Source organism: Leopardus geoffroyi, chromosome D2, assembly GCF_018350155.1.
Source record: "Leopardus geoffroyi isolate Oge1 chromosome D2, O.geoffroyi_Oge1_pat1.0, whole genome shotgun sequence".
Taxonomy (NCBI): Eukaryota; Metazoa; Chordata; class Mammalia; order Carnivora; family Felidae; genus Leopardus; species Leopardus geoffroyi.
Genome location: NC_059334.1, coordinates 76,541,135 through 76,561,266, shown reverse-complemented (window position 1 = coordinate 76,561,266; position 20,132 = coordinate 76,541,135). Strand labels below are relative to the sequence as shown.

Genomic DNA, 20,132 nt, shown 5'->3' with positions numbered 1-20,132 from the left:
GCCAGGGAAGGATGGGAAAATAGTAAGTAAAAAAAAGACATTGAAACAGCTCTTCTGAGTGGGAGAAGAAGGAGAGGGGGCAGGGCAGAAAGGACAGGGTATACAACAGCTGAAAGAAAAGGTCGGTGAGAACCTCCTAATTCAGTACCCTTTTCCATCTTTGGCATTTTGAACCACAAGAACACATTAGCCATTCAAGAAAATTTTAACTTAAAAAAAAAAAAAAAACTAGATAAACTATAAGGATGACCAAATTTTGTGCTCTAATGACTGAAAATAGTCACAGATAATCTTTGAGATCCAGAGAGAGCCAGTTAAACCCGTTAAGACTGAGTTCCTTGGGAATGCAAGCTGGTGCAGCCACTCTGGAAAACAGCATGGAGGTTCCTCAAAAAACTAAAAATAGAACTACCCTATGACCCAGCAGTTGCACTACTAGGCATTTATCCACGGGATACAGGCGTGCTGTTTCAAAGGGACATGTGCACCCCAAGTTTATAGCAGCACTATCAACAATAGCCAAAGTATGGAAAGAACCCAAAAGTCCATCGATGGATGAATGGATAAAGAAGATGTGGTATATATATACAATGGGGTATTACTCGGCAATCAAAAAGAATGAAATCTTGCCATTTGCAACTATGTAGATGGAACTGGAGGGTATTCTGCTAAGTGAAATTAGAGAAAGACAAAAATCATATGACTTCACTCCTATGAGGACTTTAAGAGACAAAACAGATGAACATAAGGGAAGGGAAACAAAAATAATATAAAAACAGGGAGGGGGACAAAACAGAAGAGACTCAAATATGGAGAACAAACTGAGGGTTACTGGAGGGGTGGTGGGAGGGGGGATGGGGCACTAAGGAATCTACTCCTGAAATCACTGTTGCACGATATGCTAATTAACTTGTACGTAAATTTTTAAAAATAAAAAAATAAAATTAAAAAAAAAAACAACAACACTGAGTTCCTAATGTAATAAGGAGAAATAAGAACCAGAGGAGATATTCAAGGAGGAAAAGAAAACAGAAGATGATGAAATCAAAAGTACAGGTGTAAAAGTTGCCCTTGGAAAGGAAGGTCACTACCTTTCTCTAAGTCTGGGAGAAGGTGAAAAGCTAAATATAGCAATGGAGAAGCAGCAAATGAATTGATCAGATGGCCTTGACTCAGTAAAAGCAGGAGTCAAAGCCATCTTCGCTTTAGCAGGGGGGAGGGAAGTTCGGAGGGAGATGGAGAGGGGCACCAGAGGCTTGGCTTGGCGAAGGGAATCCAGAAAGTCAATTTTTAAATGTTTTATGTGTGCATGAAACTCAGTGTTTTCAAGAAAAAAAGGTGTCAATCCATTAGTGGGTCATGAAATCAATTTTGTATAATGAGATCAACATTAACATCAATGAAACTGAACAGAAGAGAAAATAGGGAAATTGCACCAGGTAAAGAGAAACATTTCATGAAACTTTTGTTTCTGGTACACACATATAAGTATGTGCTCACTAGGTCATAATTTAAAAAGTGTTCCTTATTATGGATCTCAAACATTTGAGCATACTATTTAACCTTAGGGTGAGGATTCATTATATCAACTTTGTTGATTATTTTGCCCAACTCGTGTATGTACTAATATTTTTGATTGTTTCACCAAAAAGTTTTTGAGAGAGGGCTTATTTTTATAACCTTATACTTTGTGTATATTTTTCCATTTTTCCCTTAGTTTTTTTTTTCACATTTTGAGACTGTGTTGTCAGGCAGATACACATTCAGGATTATTACACCTTCCCTGGTGAACTGCTGTTTATCAGGATGTAATAATGGCCTTTATTTTAAATGTTTATTATTTTTGAGAGAGTGAGTGCGTGCACACACAAGCAGGGGAAGGCAGAGTAGGGGGAGACAGAGGATCTGAAGTGAGCTCTGCACTGACAGCAGAGAGCCTGATGGAGGGCTCAAACTCACGAACCATGAAATCATGACCTGAGCTGAAGTCGGACACTCAATTGACTGAACCACCCAGGCACCCACCTGCCTTTATTTTAAATGTTGCCCTTTACCCTAAAATCTGGTTTGTCTAACATTATGAAAGAAATTACAGCAGGTATTAGAAAAGCATAAATATGAACATCAATAATCCGAACGTACCACTTCCACTCCTCCAGCCTTAGGGACAAAGTCCAAATTCCTCAGAAAGGGCTGCAGGGGCTGGTCTGGCTGGTGTCCACCCTCCTCTTGCCCCCTCCCTACCCCCCAGCACCCTGGCCTTCCCGCAACCACCCAGAAGTGTGTGCAGGCTGGGTCTGGAATGCTGCTCCACACCCACTGCTGCCTGCTTTTCATTCCAGACTTAGACCAAGAGTCACTGGTGTTCCCTGACACAATGCCCACTCCACCCACCCAGGAGAACTGATTAGGCACTCTTTTGTGGCCTCCTGAACCCTGTGCTTATTTCTATCATGGCACCTTATTTTGGTCTAATGCATCTGATTACTGACTTTCCTATCTCCCTGACTGAACACAAAGCTCATGGAGACCTAGTCTCATCTAGCTTTATGTCCCCAATACATGGTACACAGCAGGTTCCAAAATGCTGAATGGACAAATGAAGGAAGATACAACGTGGAATAGAGAGGCAAGTTGAGGTCAGGTAACTTACACTGAATCACACAGTGATTCGCTACTTAAAGTGGCAAAGTTAAAGTCACTTGGTCTATTTCAGATAAAGATATCAGGGCTGACTGTACCAACTTGTCAAAATCAGAATACCATTTCCCACTTAGTGCAGGGCTCTTTTTTAATGTACCTCTAACACCGTAAGGTTCCCTACAAGACGTTCTTGAGTGTAATACCCTCATTTTACATTGGAACAGGCCTTTCAGCTCACCAACATCATTCCAGCTGCACAAGTCAGAACCTGGGAGTCATCCAAAATGTTTTTCTTCCACCCCAAGTCCTATCGATTTACTCCTCAATATCTGATGAATGTTTCAGTTCTCTCCAACCTCACTGCCATGATCCTTGTCCAGGCCAAGACCTCCCCCATCTAGATCATTAAAAATGCTCTCATCAGCGGTACATCTGACAGGCTGCTTCACACATAACAAACATGCAAGTATTTACTGAATGTGGTGAGGACTCTAGATAGTCTGGTACTGTGGGGCAGAGAGCTGTAAGTTGGAGGTGGACAACAGAGAGTAAATGCAGGGGTCATTCCATCCAGATGGGGCAGATTTGCATTGGAGATTGAATGTTAGGACCAGCGTGGAGAGGATGGACATGAGAGGACAGGCCTACAGCCAGAGATCCAGGTGACAGGACAGGGCCAAGTGCACAAGAGCAGCCTGGGCAGACACCGGAACCAGGAGATGAGACAGAGTCCAGAGACGCCGGCATGATGAGGGTAATGCCTGTGCTCCGTGCCCCAGGGGAAGAGTCTCAGCTCTACAGCTGTCTCTGAACCCCTCTCAGCAATAACTCCTCTGCTGTCAATGGAAATCCCATCCAACTTGTAGGGTATTTAATAAGGATCAAATGAGAGAGAATCATGAGAAAGCGTCCAACACAACGTCTGGCACATCAACATTCAATAACTTTTAGCTCGAGTTGGGAAATGTAAGTGTTTAAAATTCCAGGTTCCTACCACTCAAATAGTTCCATAGATTATTTCAAGGTCTACATATGGTTTGTTTTTTTTTTTTTTTTTAAAGAGGAAAGGCAAAAAGGCAAAAAAAAAAAAAAAAAAAAAAACTTCCAAGTTTTTACTTATTAAATCTTATGGTAGGACCAGAGTTCCCAAAAGCCTTCTCAGAGTAATGAACGTTTTATGAGAATATAGCAATGCCTAGATATGCCCCCAGAATCCTGTTTCCTCAGAACATGAAACACGCAGCTCACAACTGGGTGTCCAGCCTCAGTCCCAGCAACCCAGTTTGGGTCCAAATGGCAAATTGAGCACCAGGGCCAACTTCCTCCCTTCCCTAAATCCTCTACACAGGACAGAGGGAGAATCTACAAGAGGTAAAAACCTAAAAAAGGGGTAAAAACATGCTTGGGAAAAAGACATGAATATTGGTACACTTTCCTTACGTATGTGAAAATAAGTTCTGGGTCCTAAGTCATAAAAAACCACAGAAAAATATAAATAGAACGTATTGTATAACTTTTCATCAGCAACAGAAAGACACCTGACAAAAATTCAAGCTATCCAATGGAAGATAGGAAAAAGTGGGAGGAAAAAGAAAAAACAAAACCAAACCACATGTACATAATGGGAAACATAAAAAGGTAGAAATAACTCCTAATAATTATAATCTATATAATTGTATATTATATATTATATAATTAAATAACTTATTATAATAAATGTATAGGTTATTTTTTACATTTTATTCATTTTTGAGAAAGAGCACGAGTGGGAGAGGGGAAGACAGCGAGAGAGGCACAGACTCCAAAGTAGGCTCCAGGCTCCAAGCTGTCAGCACAGTGCTCAACGTGGGACTCGAACCTACAAACTGTGAGATCATGACCTGAGCAGAAGTCAAGACGCTTAACCGACTGAGCCACTCAGGTGAAAATGTATCATTTCAACTAACCAATTAAAGGGCCAATTGTTAAGTTTCAACTTACCAGTTTATTAATTCTATGCCTATTTGCCACTGGTAGCAGGCACTCATTTAATAGTTATTGAACCAAATGAATAAATAAGTAAAAGCAAGCATGAAAGACTGAAGTGGAAAATGGATTTCTCCTACCAACTTTATCTTCAATGTTATTTCAGTATTATCTTCAGTGACATTTAAAAAGACTAACATTTGTTTTTACCATATTTAGTTAGTTAGTTAGTTTTGAGAGGAGGCGGGGAGGGGCAGAGAGAGAAGGAGAGAGAATCCCAAGCAGGCTCCATGCTCAGCTCAGGAGCTCAATTTCACGACCTGAGCCAAAATCAAGAGTTGAATGCTTAACCGACTAAGCTGCCCAAGCACCCCTATTTATACTGTTTTTAAAGGAAGTCCCCAAAAGACCGGCATTTTGCAATAGGCACTCTTAATACTAAAAGCATTTATTTTTCAATAAATATAATAATGCAGGTGTGATTTCTCACAATGGAGACTCGCCTGAAAATTCGAGGAAACTTTAAGCTAACTTAAAATGGCTTCCCTTGCCAACGTACAGATGAGACAAAACAACAGAGGAAGGCCTAAAGAGGCAATGTACCTGGCACAAGAGGGGAGCTCAGTATGTCTTTAAAACTGCTGGGACTCTGCCACCTGGTAGGGTACCTTGCACACAGTTCACTTCAAAATGTGTGTGTGTTTAACCTGTCACTCTTCACTAAGGAAATAAAAGTTGGCATTAGCAGAAGTCTGCTTGTACAGAAGACACATGTAGATGACATTAATCTAAGCATATGTAGCAACTACACTCGGTAATGGACATCCTATCACCAATATGAACGGCTACTCTGGAGGCAGAAGGCAATGGTATGGCAGAGAATATGACCAATGGGCCTCTACCATCCTTCCACAAAGAACAGCCATGTAACTGATGTGCTCCAACAGACTGCTTTCTAATCGCTCCTTCGAAAGGAATGGTCCAATGTGTCATACAAATTTGAAAGAGAAACATTTGAAATTTGCAAATAGGTTCTAAAATTTAGGAATTTCAAAGTTAGCTAGTAGAGTTGCTTACAAATTGCAAAAGTATAGCACTTTTGAAATAACACCAAATTTAATGTAGTGGAATAACTAAAGTAACATACACCCAAAGATATTTGGGTATTTTGTCATAGCTCAATTGTTTGACCCATTAGGTCAACATTTCCACTCTTATTTCAGGCCCCTTTGGCAGCACATGGCTTCTATTTTCACATGCCCTCCTCTTCCTGGTATACAGAAAACAAGTGATTAACTACTGTATGCCTGCAGAGAGCATGAGTCATTCATTCCAAGAGCCCAGAGAGCCTGGCGCTCCCTCAGCCCTGGCTAGAGAAGCCTGGGTGTCACACATCTAACGTTTATAGGCAGTTTCACTTGTGTCTTTAAGAAAAAGAATAAATAAGGTATGAGGGTATGCATAAATAATCAGACCCAAGTTTCATTTCCTGCTAAAGACAAAGGATATTACTGCTCTGAAAGACAATCACCAATACCAAAGTCAGATGAGGAAAAGGGTTCTACAATGAGGAACTGAAAGTTCCCATCAGTAGCTCATCCATGCCTCAGTTCTCGGAATGATGCAAGGAAACAGGTTAGGGAATAATTTGACTCAGGTGCCATCTTAGAAATGCAAAGTTGGATACACGTTTCTTTGAACTAATGGTAATTATTTTCCAGCATTAAGCAAGCTAAAGAGCTAACCCAATTTAGAAGTTCCAGCAGCTGGTGATTTCCCCATGTGAACTCCAACTCAATGGTTACTGACCCTGGCTTCTCATTGAGAAAATGTGGATGCCTGGGCCCCACCCCTTCAGAGGGTCTGACTCAGTTGGTCAGGGTGGGGCCCTGGCATAGGTATTTTGTTAATCTCCCCTAGGTGATTCTAATGTACTGGCCGATTGAGAATTACTCGTCTAAGGGATTATAGGTTACTGGGTGGAACCTGCATTAGTAATTTTATTCTATCAATCACTTTGATTCATAGAGGATGCCTGTGCCATGTAGGACTTTAAACACTTCCATGAAATAAAGTACGGCTTAGGATTCTCTCTCTCTCTCCCTCTCTCTCTCTCTCTCTGCCCCTTCCTGCTCGTGTGCATGTGCGAGCCCGCTGTGCTCTCACTCTCTCTCAAAATAAACAGACTTTAAAAAAAAAAAAAAAAAAAGAAATGTTTCAAAAAATTACCCATATACTTAAAAGATGAGGGACACTACTTAGGAAAGGGATCTTAAGAATTTTCAGACTTTTCTATTAAAACGGGGATCTAGGTGGCGCCTGGGTGGCTCAGTCAGTTAAGCGGCCGACTTCGGCTCAGGTCATGATCTCACGGTCCGTGAGTTCAAGCCCCGCGTCAGGCTCTGTGCTGACAGCTCAGAGCCTGGAGCCTGTTTCGGATTCTGTGTCTCCCTCTCTCTCTGACCCTCCCTTGTTCATGCTCTGTCTCTCCCTGTCTCAAAAATAAATAAAACGTTAAAAAAAAAAATTAAAAAAAAAACAAAAAACAAAAAACGGGGATCTAATTATGGTGCAGCAAGAGAGCCACAAAGTTTTGACCATGATCATGAAGGATATCAGAAATTGTTTTTTAAACTCTACCAATAACCAATCGAAAAACTGTTATGATTCTCTGACACGTAAAGTCCCAGTCGTCCCATCTCAAGAGAAGGCCAATGCACCTCGAAAAAGAACAGAGGACAATAAAAGGGGAAAAAAAAAACAACTTTTTTGTGTGTGAAAGGTCAGACAACGTAATCAGGTCATGGGAGGACCTGCTGGAAATGTATAGAATTATGAAAGGTGTGGACTTCACAGTGCATTCAGAATACCATCACAGGAGATACATGTCTAAAAGACCTGGTCTGATACATGTCTAAGATACCTGGTTTGAGAATAAATGAAGGCAAGTACAGCTTAAATTGCAATTTTCCAAACTCATTACCTTAAGAAGCTGACGATATGATCAGGTCAAATAAGGATTAGATAAATCCTTGAACAGTAAATTCATAATGCGTTACCCAAGGAACAGCATTGTGTTGGGTGGGATAGACCCCTCACCTTCTGTGCTCCCCAAAACAGTTCTTTGATAGATCTTTCAGAAATGGGATCCTGAAAGCTAAATCAGAGCTAATAATTGGTATTTTCTTTCCTCATCTTATTCTTTAAAAAAAATTTTTTTAATGTTTATTTCTGAGAGAGAGAGAGAGAGAGAGAGAGAGACAGAGCATGAGCAGGGGAGGGGCAGAGAGAAAGGGAGACAGAATCCGAAGCAGGCTCCATCCAGGCTCTGAGCTGTCAGCACAGAGCCCGACACAGGGCTCGAACTCGTGAACTGCCAGATCATGACCTGAGCCCAACAACTGAGCCACCCAGGCACCCACTCTTCCCTCATTTTAGAGCTCTTAACCAAGATGCATAAAATTAGCACTTCAATTATTAAATAGACACAACCTTTCTCCCAGCTGGTGTTTAAATAATTTCCTGGCTTTTCCTGGAAAGTTTGTTCAAAGCTGACCCCTTCCATCTAGGATGGTCTGTGTCATTCTCCCCCCCACAGGCCCTCACCGACAAAAAGCTCCACCTTCAAACCCACCATCAGATCTAGGATTTGCCACCTTAGCTGGCCTCAAATGAACTGCTTCTAGATCAAAAAACAAAGACCACAGCAGAGTGTCTGTGGGTGGGAGGTAGGGGGGGAGCCCGGACTACTTCAGTCTGACCATTATCAACTTTTTTTTAGATATCCAATTAGAACGCAGTGTGCATACAAAGCGTGAAGTCTGGCCAGGAAATAAAGTCCATAGCAGTCTACTAAGGTATACAGCCAGTTTCTTCCAGGGCTTCCCACTTTTATAGGAGACATACAATCAGACTATTTACAGCTGGTAGAAACTTCACAGAACCAAATAAAAGGGCATCGTTCTTCCCATTCCTTTTACTAGGAAGAAAAACAGATTTTCACCGTCTTGTGGGGGAAAAAAAAAGACAACACTAAAACCTCGAACTTCAATACCCAACTCAAGCCTCCCACAGAGCTGGGCCGTACATCTCTGTCACAGAGCCTGTCACTCTAGAATCCTGTGTGTCTCTCCCTCATTGGACCATACCCTCGGCTAAGGTATAGCATTTTATCCATCTTTTTCTTTGGCACAGTGTCCAGTAGACAGGTCTTCAATAAATGTTGAGAGAATAAATAACTTCACAGAATTTCAGACTTAATATAATTTGGAAGGAGACAAACAGAATGCTAAATTAGAGGGGGAAAAGTGAGGCTGCTTCTCTGCGAGAAGGGAATACAGATGGTCCCCCACTCACGATGGTCCAATTTACGACTTTGACTTTACAATGGTGCAAAAGCAATATACATGCAGTAGAAACTGTATTTTAAATTTCGATCCACCCCCCCCCCCCCCACCGCCCCGGGCTAGTGTTACACAATACCACACTCTCACGCTGCTGGGCAGTCACGGGTACCTGTAGCTCCCAGTCAGCCACGTGACCTCACAGGTAAACAACCCACACCCGAAACAACCATCCTGTACCCATACAGCCATTCTGTCTTCACTTTCAGTATAGTATTCAACAAATTACAGGAGATATTCAACACCTGATAAAATAGGCTTTGCATCAGAGGATTTGTGCCCAACTGTAGGCTAAATAAAGTGTTCTGAGCATGTTCAAGGTAGGCTAGGCTATGTTTGGTAGGCTAGGTATATTAAATGCGCTTTCGACTTATGGTATTTTCAGCTTATGAGGGGTGATCAGGACGTAACCCCATTGTAAATCAAGGGAGATGTGCACTGTAAAGAGGTAAAGGGGGATAAATGTAACAGCTACTAGAAAGAATCGAATCCTGGAGATCAGGAAGTACCCAGAAGGGACAGTAGCAAACTATTACTCTAGTCAACAATTTGTTCTGTCTCCTGAGGGTCTGAAATAGGGAGAAGAACGTTTATACTTGGCATAAAAACGAAGTATAATGATACTCAGAAGCATCATTAATATCATACACGCAGACTACTAAAATTAAAAACATTATGGCAATGTTTAAAATTTCCTAATATTTCAGATCCTGTGACTGTTTCAAATTGTAGACACTGACCATGGCAGAAACTGTGAAATTTGAAGTTTGGTGTAATTGAAAAGCTGTTTCAAAGAATAAGATTCATAGGGGCGCCTGGGTGGCTCAGTCGGTTAAGCATTGGACTTCAGCTCAGGTCATGATCTCACAGTCCGTTGAGTTCGAGCCCCACGTCGGGCTCTGTGCTGACAGCTCAGAGCCTGGAGCCTGCTTTGGATTCTGTGTCTCCCTCTCTCTCTGCCCCTCCCCTGCTCATGCTCTGTCTCTCTCTGTCTCAAAAATAAATAAAAACATTACAAAAAAAAATTTTTTTTAAGTAAGATTCGTAAAGAAAATGTATTTTTAAATATCCCACTATAAAGTTAAAGAAATGCCTGGTTAAAGTTGAATCGACCTGAAATAAAATGAATTACCTTAAAAGAAATAACAACAAGAAACACTGACCTAAAATCAACCTGTATTTCATTCAACCAGGCTTACCAAAGAAAGCAGCCAGGAGTGGATGCTTTTTTGTGAATGAGAGCAGTTTCTTTAAGGGTCTCACAGCAACCGGAAAATGAGTCATCCTAACAGAGCACGAGATTTAATTAAGATCTTACCAGTATGTGTTGTGATAGTACTATAATGCTAAACGTTCAGGGTTTATCATCAGTTGAAAAATACTATTAATGCATTATTACTTAACATATTATCAACAGCTACTGATGATTTAAAAAATGTATTATTTCTCTATTTTGTTAAACATACTCCAAATGTTCTTCTCAGTTCAATTATGGTCGGTTAATACATAATGATTATAACTTAGACTTGCTAACAGGTAATTGTTAGAGGTTCTAGGACATTGCTGTCACTTCTCAGGACTTGTGTTTGCAAAACTAGATTTTTAAAGGTTATATTTTAAAACATTTGAACACGGCATCTTGGATGGCACAGCTGGTCAAGCATCCAACTTCAGCTCAGGTCATGATCTCGCGGTTCCTGGGTTCAAGCCCCGCGTGGGGCTCTGTGGTGACGGCTCGGAGCCTGGAGCCTGCTTCAGATTTTGTGTCTCCCTCTCTCTGTGTCCCTCCCCTGCTCACGCTCGCGCTCTCTCTTTCAAAAATAAACATTAAAAAAAATTTTTGAACAGAAATAGAACAGTTTACAGTTTACTCATAGAGAGATACTGCTTACAAAGACCCAACACATTTAAATCCCCATGAAACCACACCAAAGTTAGCCTATGGCTCTGAGAATCCACTCAACAGCACAAACTAGTTTGATTTGCTAATAGTCTAGTATCTATCTGCAAATACATCACCTAATTTTGTCACGTCTGTGCTGCTGAAGCAAGGACAACCCGATTTTGTCATAAATCACAAGGACCAAAATTAGCAACAAGCGATTTGTGGTTTTTGCATAATGGCCAGTTCAAGAAAAATTAAAATGTCTTCGCATCCCATTTATTTTCATTCAAGGACAGAAGAGATTTATTGAATTCCAGACTTAAAAGTCCAATTCCTCCCTTCATGAATAAAATGACAATGAGAAACTAGCACGTTTTTTGTTGTTTTTGCTGTTGTCAAGACAGGCAGTATTCTAGTCTTCTGTTCCTATCTTCTCCATTTAATCTTCCCAACAGACCCTTTGCTGCTCAGGGTACCCAGGGTTGACCAGGGACCAGAATCCTTTCAATTCATTCAATATAGTTTTTACAGAAGACCTGCTATGGGCCAGGCGCTAGAGAAATAACTATAAATCTACACCTCCTTTTTTTTTTTTTTAATATTTATATTTTGGGAAAGCGCAAGTAGGGGAGGGGCAGAAGAAAGGTGGGGACAGAGGATCTGAAGTGAGCTCTGTGCTGACAGGCTGACAGCAGCGAGCCTGATGTGGGGCTTGAACTCACAAACTGCTAGATCATGACCTGAGCAGAAGTCAGATGTTTGACCGACTGAGCCACCCAGGTGCCTCCAACATGTCCTTCTTCTTTGGGCTGAGTTATTAGCCTGGGAAGTTAGGACAAAGGGGAGTCAAGCTGCTGGGCATCGGGGAGCAGCACCAATGCAACCAAATTTCTCAAAAACCAAGCTGTCTGGGCTCCCTGGTTTCTGGCACCTGAATGCTCTAGCCTAAAAGGCCTTGAGACTGCCTCTCCTGAAACCAGCCTTTGGCAAGTCCTGGCCTCTGCTGGCTAAGGCCTGGTCACAGCCCAAGCATCTGGGAACCAGGGACTCTACAGAGGTTCTTCCCCTCTTTGAAGGTGGCTGCCCCTAAGACGTTTTCTCCTCCACTCCCTCTCTGCTCTGCGTGCTCTGAAAGGATGCCTGTGAAATTGGATCTAGGACTCCTGACAGGAGACTGGGAAAGGCTTCAGGTTGCTCATCACTGGCTGAAATAGTTCCCATCCAGTACATATCGATGTTTCTGCTCAAAGATCTACCCTGTATCTATTCCCTGCCCAAACTGCAGATGTTCTAAGAACCGAAGAGAAACCTGATAAACTGACCCTAACTGGAAAAACAATTAGTCAATTATATAACAATGTTCCCTGTACTACATGAACTAATTCTGCTACAAGGAGTCAGGGCAGGGGTAGGATCAAAGACTGACCAGTAGTCCCAGTTATCAGCCTTTCATTCTACATAGATCCTTTCTCAATGTGCATGCTCCGACATGTGAGGCTCTTTTACTCTCTACATATGCTACCCTATAATGATTATGATAGCGAAAGATACATTTCAGATATTACCATTAAAATATAAATCCTATAACTGTAGTCAAGAAGGTAGAAAGGTTTATAAAACATTTTTGTCAATACTGGGGAAAATTTGGCTTTAGAGTCATATACTGGGTTAGAAGCCTAACTCTCTTACTCTTTGAACTTGGACAAATTCATTCTCTGTGCTTCAGTTTCCTCACCTACGAAATGAGGATAATAATAAACCCTCCTCCTGATGTTTATTGTGGGGATGAAATAAAACAGTACGTGTTAAGGGCTCAGAACACTATCTGATTCAGAAAAATGCTCAATAAATCAAAGCTGTTACTATTACTATGATTAATCTCGGCTGACAATGTAGACAACAAAATATGCACAAAAACGTCCCACAATCTATAAAACTTGATTGCAAAGGTCATCAGTCACCTTAGAAAAACTAGGTTTTTTTTAAGCTAAAGAAGTGGGGGAGTAGAAACAGCAGTCTTTTCTTTTTTTTTTTAATTTTTTTTTTTCAACGTTTTATTTTTTTTTATTTTTGGGACAGAGAGAGACAGAGCATGAACGGGGGAGGGGCAGAGAGAGAGGGAGACACAGAATTGGAAACAGGCTCCAGGCTCCGAGCCATCAGCCCAGAGCCTGATGCGGGGCTCGAACTCACTGACCGCGAGATCGTGACCTGGCTGAAGTCGGACGCTTAACCGACTGCGCCACCCAGGCGCCCCGAAACAGCAGTCTTTTCTATCTTGCACGCATAAATGTTCATAAAAATAAATGTACAATCTAACTGCTAGCTTGTTAGAAATATAAAATACGGGAGAAAAGGGGTTTGGGGTATAAAACTGATAAACTGCTTAAAGGAAACTGAAGACTAAAGACACCAGGAAAAAACCTAGTTATTCAACAAAATGGCTAAAATATTTTTACAACAGATTTAATAATCCAATTTTAAATCAAAATGCCCAATTACATTTTGTCGTGGCAATTTGTGAATTTTTAGTAAACGTGGTGTTTAAAAAAGATAAAAGTTCAAAAATCTTTTTTTTCCCAAGTAAACAGCAAATGACACTAAAAAACTCTAAATAAACTGAATATAGTTTCATAAAATACGATTCCTGAAAAGAGATAAAAGTTCTATGTTATTTCAATTCCAGAGCTACAATTTCTCATTCAAAAAAAGTTAACTTCATATGGCATACTAAAAATAACTTTCATCAAAAAATAACTCGACAAAGAACAGGAACACTTTTAAACGTTTCTGTGAATTCTGAGAGCCACTATCCCCTCCAAAAAAAAATGTTCTCTGGTATTCATTAGAGTATCATAACTATAAATATAGTTTACAGGCTTATGAATGTTATGTATATGACAGATGCTCGCTCTCATCTTTTCATGGTCACTCAGTCTCAGAATAGAATGAACCAATACTCAGCAGGAAATTACATAACACCCGTCATATCAGACAAAGCCACAAGGCTAGTAGCAGCAATGTTTAAGACTAAAGAGATAAGACCTTATCACCCTTCCCCAATAGTAGACTGTTTTATATTCCTTTTTTTAAGTCTTTAAATTATAATCTTTATTCTCAGATAGTAAAACACCACTCTAGGAAGATTAGTGAATATTCACACGGAGCTTTATCATTTTCCCTGGCAGAACATAAGACAATCTCTGGTAGTCATTACCTTGCAAGACAGAAGCATCCACCAAAAAGCAGTTGCTATGTATGAATACAGACTCCTCACTACCCTTAAAAAAGTGGAAACACCAGAAAAATAAAAAAATAAAAAAATAACAGCACTCAAGTGTTTAGCTAGAAGAAAAAACTGAAAAATTTAAGCAATGTTAAGAAAATAGGGAATACTACCACAGGGATTTAAAAAAAAAGGTGATACTAAATCAGGTAGAAAAATAACACAAGTGGAAATACACCTTTTCTCATGGTTATTTCCTCACCCTGCTGGACAGAGATTTTCTGCCCCAATTAGAAGATATTCAAAACAGGGCTTAAAATGAATATTAAGCATAACACAACATCCTATTTTTATGGCAATGATATCACTGAGAGAAAACCCGGACTTTAGCTCAACTCAACCAAAAATGCCTTCTTCATCCTAACTACTCTAAAGCCCACATACCAAGATGAGTAAAGTCCTTGCCTTGGGGAATACGCTGTCCAATAGGAAAGAAGTAAGCAAAGTACTACCATGTGAGGCAGTATGGGCTATAATCAAAGTGTGTACTAAGTGTATAAAGCACCTAGAAACACAATAAAGGTGACCAGTAATTCTGCCCCAGGGATGCGGGCCTGGGTGAGCACAGCGGGGAGGCGGTATCTGAGCAGGGATTTAACAGAATAAATTAGGCAGGAAAAGGGGCTGACAAACTTTCCAGGCCAAGGAAATGGTCGTTTAACTTTAAATATCAATACAGATTCTTTTGATGTCTCTAGGAAAAAGACAAGTCCTGTTTCAGGTGGTTCAATAGCCGAAAACAAAAACCACAATGCCCACAGGCTTTTTTTGGTTTTATAATACTGCCCTTTGGAAGAGAAAAAAGGAGTTGGTCAGTAACCCATTCAGTTAAATAGCCAATAGGAAGCAATGAAAGATTTTAAATGCTGTCATTACAAACAATAGCAAAGCTGTCCATAAAAGCAGAGGAGAACAGCCAATAAAATGAAGACAGTATTAAATGATTCTATAGAAAAAGATCTGAAAAACACTTATCCAATTAAAATACTATTATTAATAGCCATTCTTTAGAAAGGACCTTGAGTACTGGATAGGAAAAACTATTTGGAAAAGTTAAGTGCACGGGATTCTTTATTCACTGGCTACACTTGAACACACCTGAAGATCAAAACAAGCTGTTACTTCAAAAACATAATAGCCTCTTCCTTCCTCTAGATTTTTAGTCTACTTCTGTCTGTGGTCTGCTATATCCTCAGAAGTGATATGAACTTAATTGCACGGACTACAATCATTTTATTCAGGAAAAAAAACTTTTAATTTGCCTTCTGATATGGACTTTGGATATATAAACAGTAATTCAAACCACATGGCTTAATACAAAATCTAGGCCCACATTACCCTGTGAATATTCATTAAAGGCTTATGCCTGTGACTCACGGAGCTTCTTGAGCTCAGAAGTAGGTGTTTCGGTAGCCTTCCACTGAAAGAATACAAGAAGAGTTGACTTACTTCACTTTGAGTAATTTACGCCCAAGCAACCATTAGGATTGGAGAGTCTCTTGTGTACAAGAAACAAACACAAACCAAAGAAAAGACAAATAATTCACTTAAAACCCCTCCTATTCTCAAGGCTTCCATGACCTTACTTCCTTGCATGCAATCCCACCAGCTTGGTTCACCTCCGTCAATCTTAGAGGCCAACAGAAAGGAGAGACTAGCCCTAGAAATGGAAACAACCAAGTCCACCCTATTTATACAGGTCTCAATCCACTGCCCAAATTCACAGGTGACCACCTAGAGAGCTGTTTTTTATGAAACACATTAATTCTTGTCCTCCAAGATGTACACTGAACACCGAACAAATTAGTGCTGTTTTAAACACGTTTTATGTACAAGGCCTCCAAAGCCCAACCCTCATTTTATAGTCCAGGAAATGTGTTCTGCCGGATGAATTGGAGATGATCTCAAGTTCATCCAGTTGTAATAGCCAAGCCCTAAGAATCTAAAGGGTCGGCTGTTAAACAGCCTGGAGAATTTTGCAATCTACCTTTCTTCAAGGGGCATTTGAAGCCTTACTCCAACTGGAGGGGCAGAGGGGTGGGAGGTGTTAGGCAAATGGCCAAATCAGAAAAAACAGAGAATGACTGGAGACTGGTCAAATTTATCCTGTCTACAGCAACTTCTGTCCCAAGATCATCAGGAACCTTATCTGAGTGTGGTAGTTTGTCTTTACTCAGAGTAGAGGAAATAAATGTAATTGCAGGAAAAAAAAAGCCAGAGCCAAGGAAAAAATAATAAGTTCTCCTTCACTGCTCTCACAAATCAACTAGCAGGCCCCCATAAGAAAGCAGTGGAACCTGCCAGAAAACGTTCTGGCAGGCTCTCTCTGTGAGCCCAGGCAAGTTACTCAAGTTTCACACGTTGTCTTCTTCTCACCTGAAAAAGAGAATACCACCACCTGCTTTGTAAGGTTGTTGTGGGGAATGGGAATAACCTATTAAGGGAAAAGGTCCGAGGAAACCATGTTGTTATAAACACTAACAGCTATCATGTGAAAAAGCTCATTTGGACCTTCTATACTTCTCAATTCATACCATGTAATTCTTGTCTACAATACACACAGAATTACAAATAAATTTTAAATGTTCTGGCTATTTCTTTAAAGAGCCCTGTCCTCTCCTCCTAAAATGAAAGCTCTCGGAGGTTCTCAGGAAAAAAAAACTGGGAACCTCAAAGGAGAGGTGCACTGAGATACCCCCCTCCCCCGCCCCCCAATAAAGGAAACCGCGTCCTGGACTGTCAGCTCTTTGAGGGCAGGGACTGCTCTATTTAACTCACCACTCTCAACTAACTTTCCTAACACAAACTCATCGCTGCAGACTTAGGCATCTCCTAACAGCTTATATGACACCCAAATGTGGCCCCACGACACATCCTGTATCACACAATACTGAGTCATACAAAAGTATTAAAAGTTTAACATTACGATGCAGTTCAACCGTAACACTAAAATCAAAGAAAGGGTGCTTTAAATCGGGTGCTTCGAGGTAGGCAGAAGGAAGTCACACCTTTAACAAGAAAGGACCAGAAACACAGATGTCAGCAGGGAGTGAAGCTCCGGCAGGACGTTCCACTGAGCTGGTGCGTCGGTTCTGGTCTGAGATCCGGACGGGATTCGAACCCAGAACTTGTCTCAGAGGACGTGCCAGAACCGCTCCAGAGTGGAAGAGGCCTTTAGCTAAGGCCAGGCGCACCTCGCCCCAACTTTCCGACCCCGCGACTCAGCTCGGATCCGCTCCCCACCGGCAGCAGAGCGGATCTCGACGCGGAGGCGCGCTCGGAGGGACGAGGGTCACCGGCCCTTTGTCCCCCGCGGAGGGGAAGGGGCGAGGCAAGCGCTCCCTCCCGCCAGGAAATAATGACAGCTCGTGCGCCTCCCCTCGCGCCCGCCCCGCCCCGCGCGCCTGAGCCGCAGTCGCCGCCCGCCGGGCTGCCCGCGGCTAGGGGCCCGGCCGCGCCCCCTCCTCGCCCCCCACCCCGCCCCGCCGCACCGGGCCCGAGGCCACCCCGCGCCACCAGTCTCACCGGGTCGGAGCTGGAGGCCGCCGTCGCGGCGGCTGCACCACAGCGCGCGCTCGCCCTGCTGCAGGATGTAGTGGTCCTTGGCTTGGAAGAGCTCCATGCCGGCCCCAGGCGCCGAGGGAGGCAGCGGCGGCGCCCGGGCGCGCCCAGGTCTCCGCGGACCCCGGCCCCGGCGGCGGCGACCCGCGGGGGGCGCGCGGGGCGTACTAGTCGACTGGGGCCGCCAGAACCCACGCCTCGAGGAACGGCGGCTGAGGGAACGCCCCGGCGACCAGGCCCGCGGGAGAAGAACGCGCACCGGCTGCGGCCGCGGCGGTGGCCTTGGAGGCCTCTCCCTCGGCTCCGCCTCTTTCCCGGCCCCGCCTCTGGCACCTCCCCCGGCCCCAGGCTCCACCCTCTTTTCTGGCTCCTCCCCCGGCTTTTCCCAGGCTCCTCCTCCTCCCTGTCTCCTCCGCGCGCCTTTTCCCTCTCGGCTCCTCTTCCTGTCCCTTCCGCCGCCCTCTCCTCCAGCTTCTCCGGGGTTTCTTCTCCTGGCTCCTCCCCTCAGGCTCTTCCTTCTCCCTCCTCTCCCCCTCCTTCACCCCTCCGCCCGCTCTTCCCAGGCCCCTCCCCTGGCGGGCCCGCCTTCCCATCTGGGGCGAAAGCGGGCAGAACCCGGGCTTGACCGAGTTAGGGGATGGCTGACCTGCCCTGTGGCCCGTGGAGCAGAAGCTCACTCGTGGGGTTTTTCTTCCCATGCTGGCTCCTCGTGGGGTCTTCCCTCCCATGCTAGCTCCTTTCACATCCGTACATCCACCCCCTCCCCACCTCGGCCTGAGCAGCCGCAGAGACCCGGACCAGCAGAGCCGGGAAAAGCGACCCAAGACGATGGTTACTGGGGTCTAGCCCCAGCCAGACCCTCCGCTGAGCAGGGCCGTTCTCTGTTTTGTATTTACTCTCAGTACCTTGTGACGTTTGACAACAGCAGGTATCCAATAAATGCACATCAAGGAGCATGTAAAAATAGAAAATACACAAGTATTAGCATAGGGCTCTAAATAGCGAGGAAGAAGGCAGCAAAGTTCAGAAGAGATCATGTCCCGAATTAAGCAGGATGGGTCTGAGAAGGCATCAAAAAACATGTCGATTAGTGGAGTGAAAGGGATCTAGTTTGACAAGGATAAGATGTCTGGTGGAGGGTGGAAGCCCTCCAGAATATCTTTGAGCTATTTTGAAAGGTCAGGTGGTATCTTGAACCCAATGCGGCTTGGGAGTCAGGTACCCAGGTCAGCTCCAGCTCCAGGCATGATCTAGTGTGTAATCTTGGCAAGGTCTCTTGGTCTCAGATGGTGGTTGGACTAAATGACTTTTCTTTTTTAAGGTTTAGCCGTTTATTTTGAGAGAAAGCAAGAGCAGGGGAGGGGCAGAAAGAGAGTGAATCCCAAGCAGGCTCTGCAGGGTCAGCGTACAGTCCTACATGGGACTCAAACCCATGAAACCTGAGATCATGACCTGAGTCGAAATCAAGAGTCAATTGCTTAACTAACTGAGCCACCCAGGTGCCTCTGAACTCAATGACTTTTAATTACATTCCGTTTTATAAATCTGTGACTTTTGCTAGTCCTATCTCTTGTATTCTGTAATGCTTTAGAAGGAAAGAAGAAAAAATGAGGTAGGAGATAAGAAAAGGAAAGCAATACTTTTAACCTTCTGCTTAGATAAAAGTGAAAGGGCCCCAAAGCAGCAAGGAATTCCACATTACTAATTATTCCAGCCCACACTGATTTCCCTGTTGAATTTCCATAGCACAGAAAGACCCCTGATGGCAAAATGTCTGGAATCTCTGATAAGCCCCAAGCATCCTGGACTGCCCAGATGTCTTCAACATAAAGATCAAGAGGAGTGATTACTAGAGCAAATCTTTGTGGTGTGACTTAGACACAAGATGATGGAGATAAGGTTCCGTGAAATCATCACTTTCAGATTTACTGTTGAATTCAGCCGTATGTTGACTTTATTTAGCAAAAAATTAGTAGGTTATGAGAAAGCCCTATGATGACAGTTTGTTCTACAAATTATATCATTATTTTTAATGAATCACATTGCCAGATGTGAAGAAAACAATGCTATTGTAATTGAAAACAATTGGCTAGTTGATTGAAACTTCTCCTGATGTTTTAAATCAGTGGTTCCAACCCTAGCTACTTATTAGAATCACCTGGGGAGTTTTTCAAACACACCAACGCTAGGACCTCAGACAAATGAAATCAGAATCTAATTGGGGTTGGCTCTGACATCAGCATTTTTTTCCTCAGCTACCCAGAAGATTCTAATGTGCAGCCAGGGTTAAACAACACTTTTAAAGTGAAATTTATTGGAAAAATCTGCCCAATAGCAGCTTAGCAGAAAACAGCAGTCAATCATTAACTAATACCATGGAAGGGGGTGG

At 42.8% G+C, this 20,132-nt stretch overlaps 1 protein-coding gene and 1 long non-coding RNA gene across 3 annotated transcripts in view; both read right to left on the bottom strand.

The window, feature by feature from the left end:
* Window positions 1–18,065, bottom strand: part of INPP5F (inositol polyphosphate-5-phosphatase F) — a 90,160-nt gene extending 72,095 nt beyond the window's left edge. The window contains exon 1 of one of the 2 annotated variants that reach the window (XM_045439133.1): window positions 17,708–18,065. In XM_045439133.1, coding sequence (XP_045295089.1) covers window positions 17,708–17,804 — 97 coding nt within the window. In that variant the 5' untranslated portion in view covers window positions 17,805–18,065. The remainder of the gene's footprint in view (window positions 1–17,707) is intronic. The other variant, XM_045439132.1, reaches the window with a different exon arrangement.
* LOC123577161 lies at window positions 15,990–17,519 on the bottom strand. The gene is made up of 2 exons (XR_006701735.1): window positions 17,191–17,519; window positions 15,990–16,558 (listed from the first exon to the last, which is right to left on the bottom strand). It is a non-coding gene; the product is annotated as an uncharacterized LOC123577161 (long non-coding RNA).
* Window positions 18,066–20,132: the final 2,067 nt, after the last annotated feature.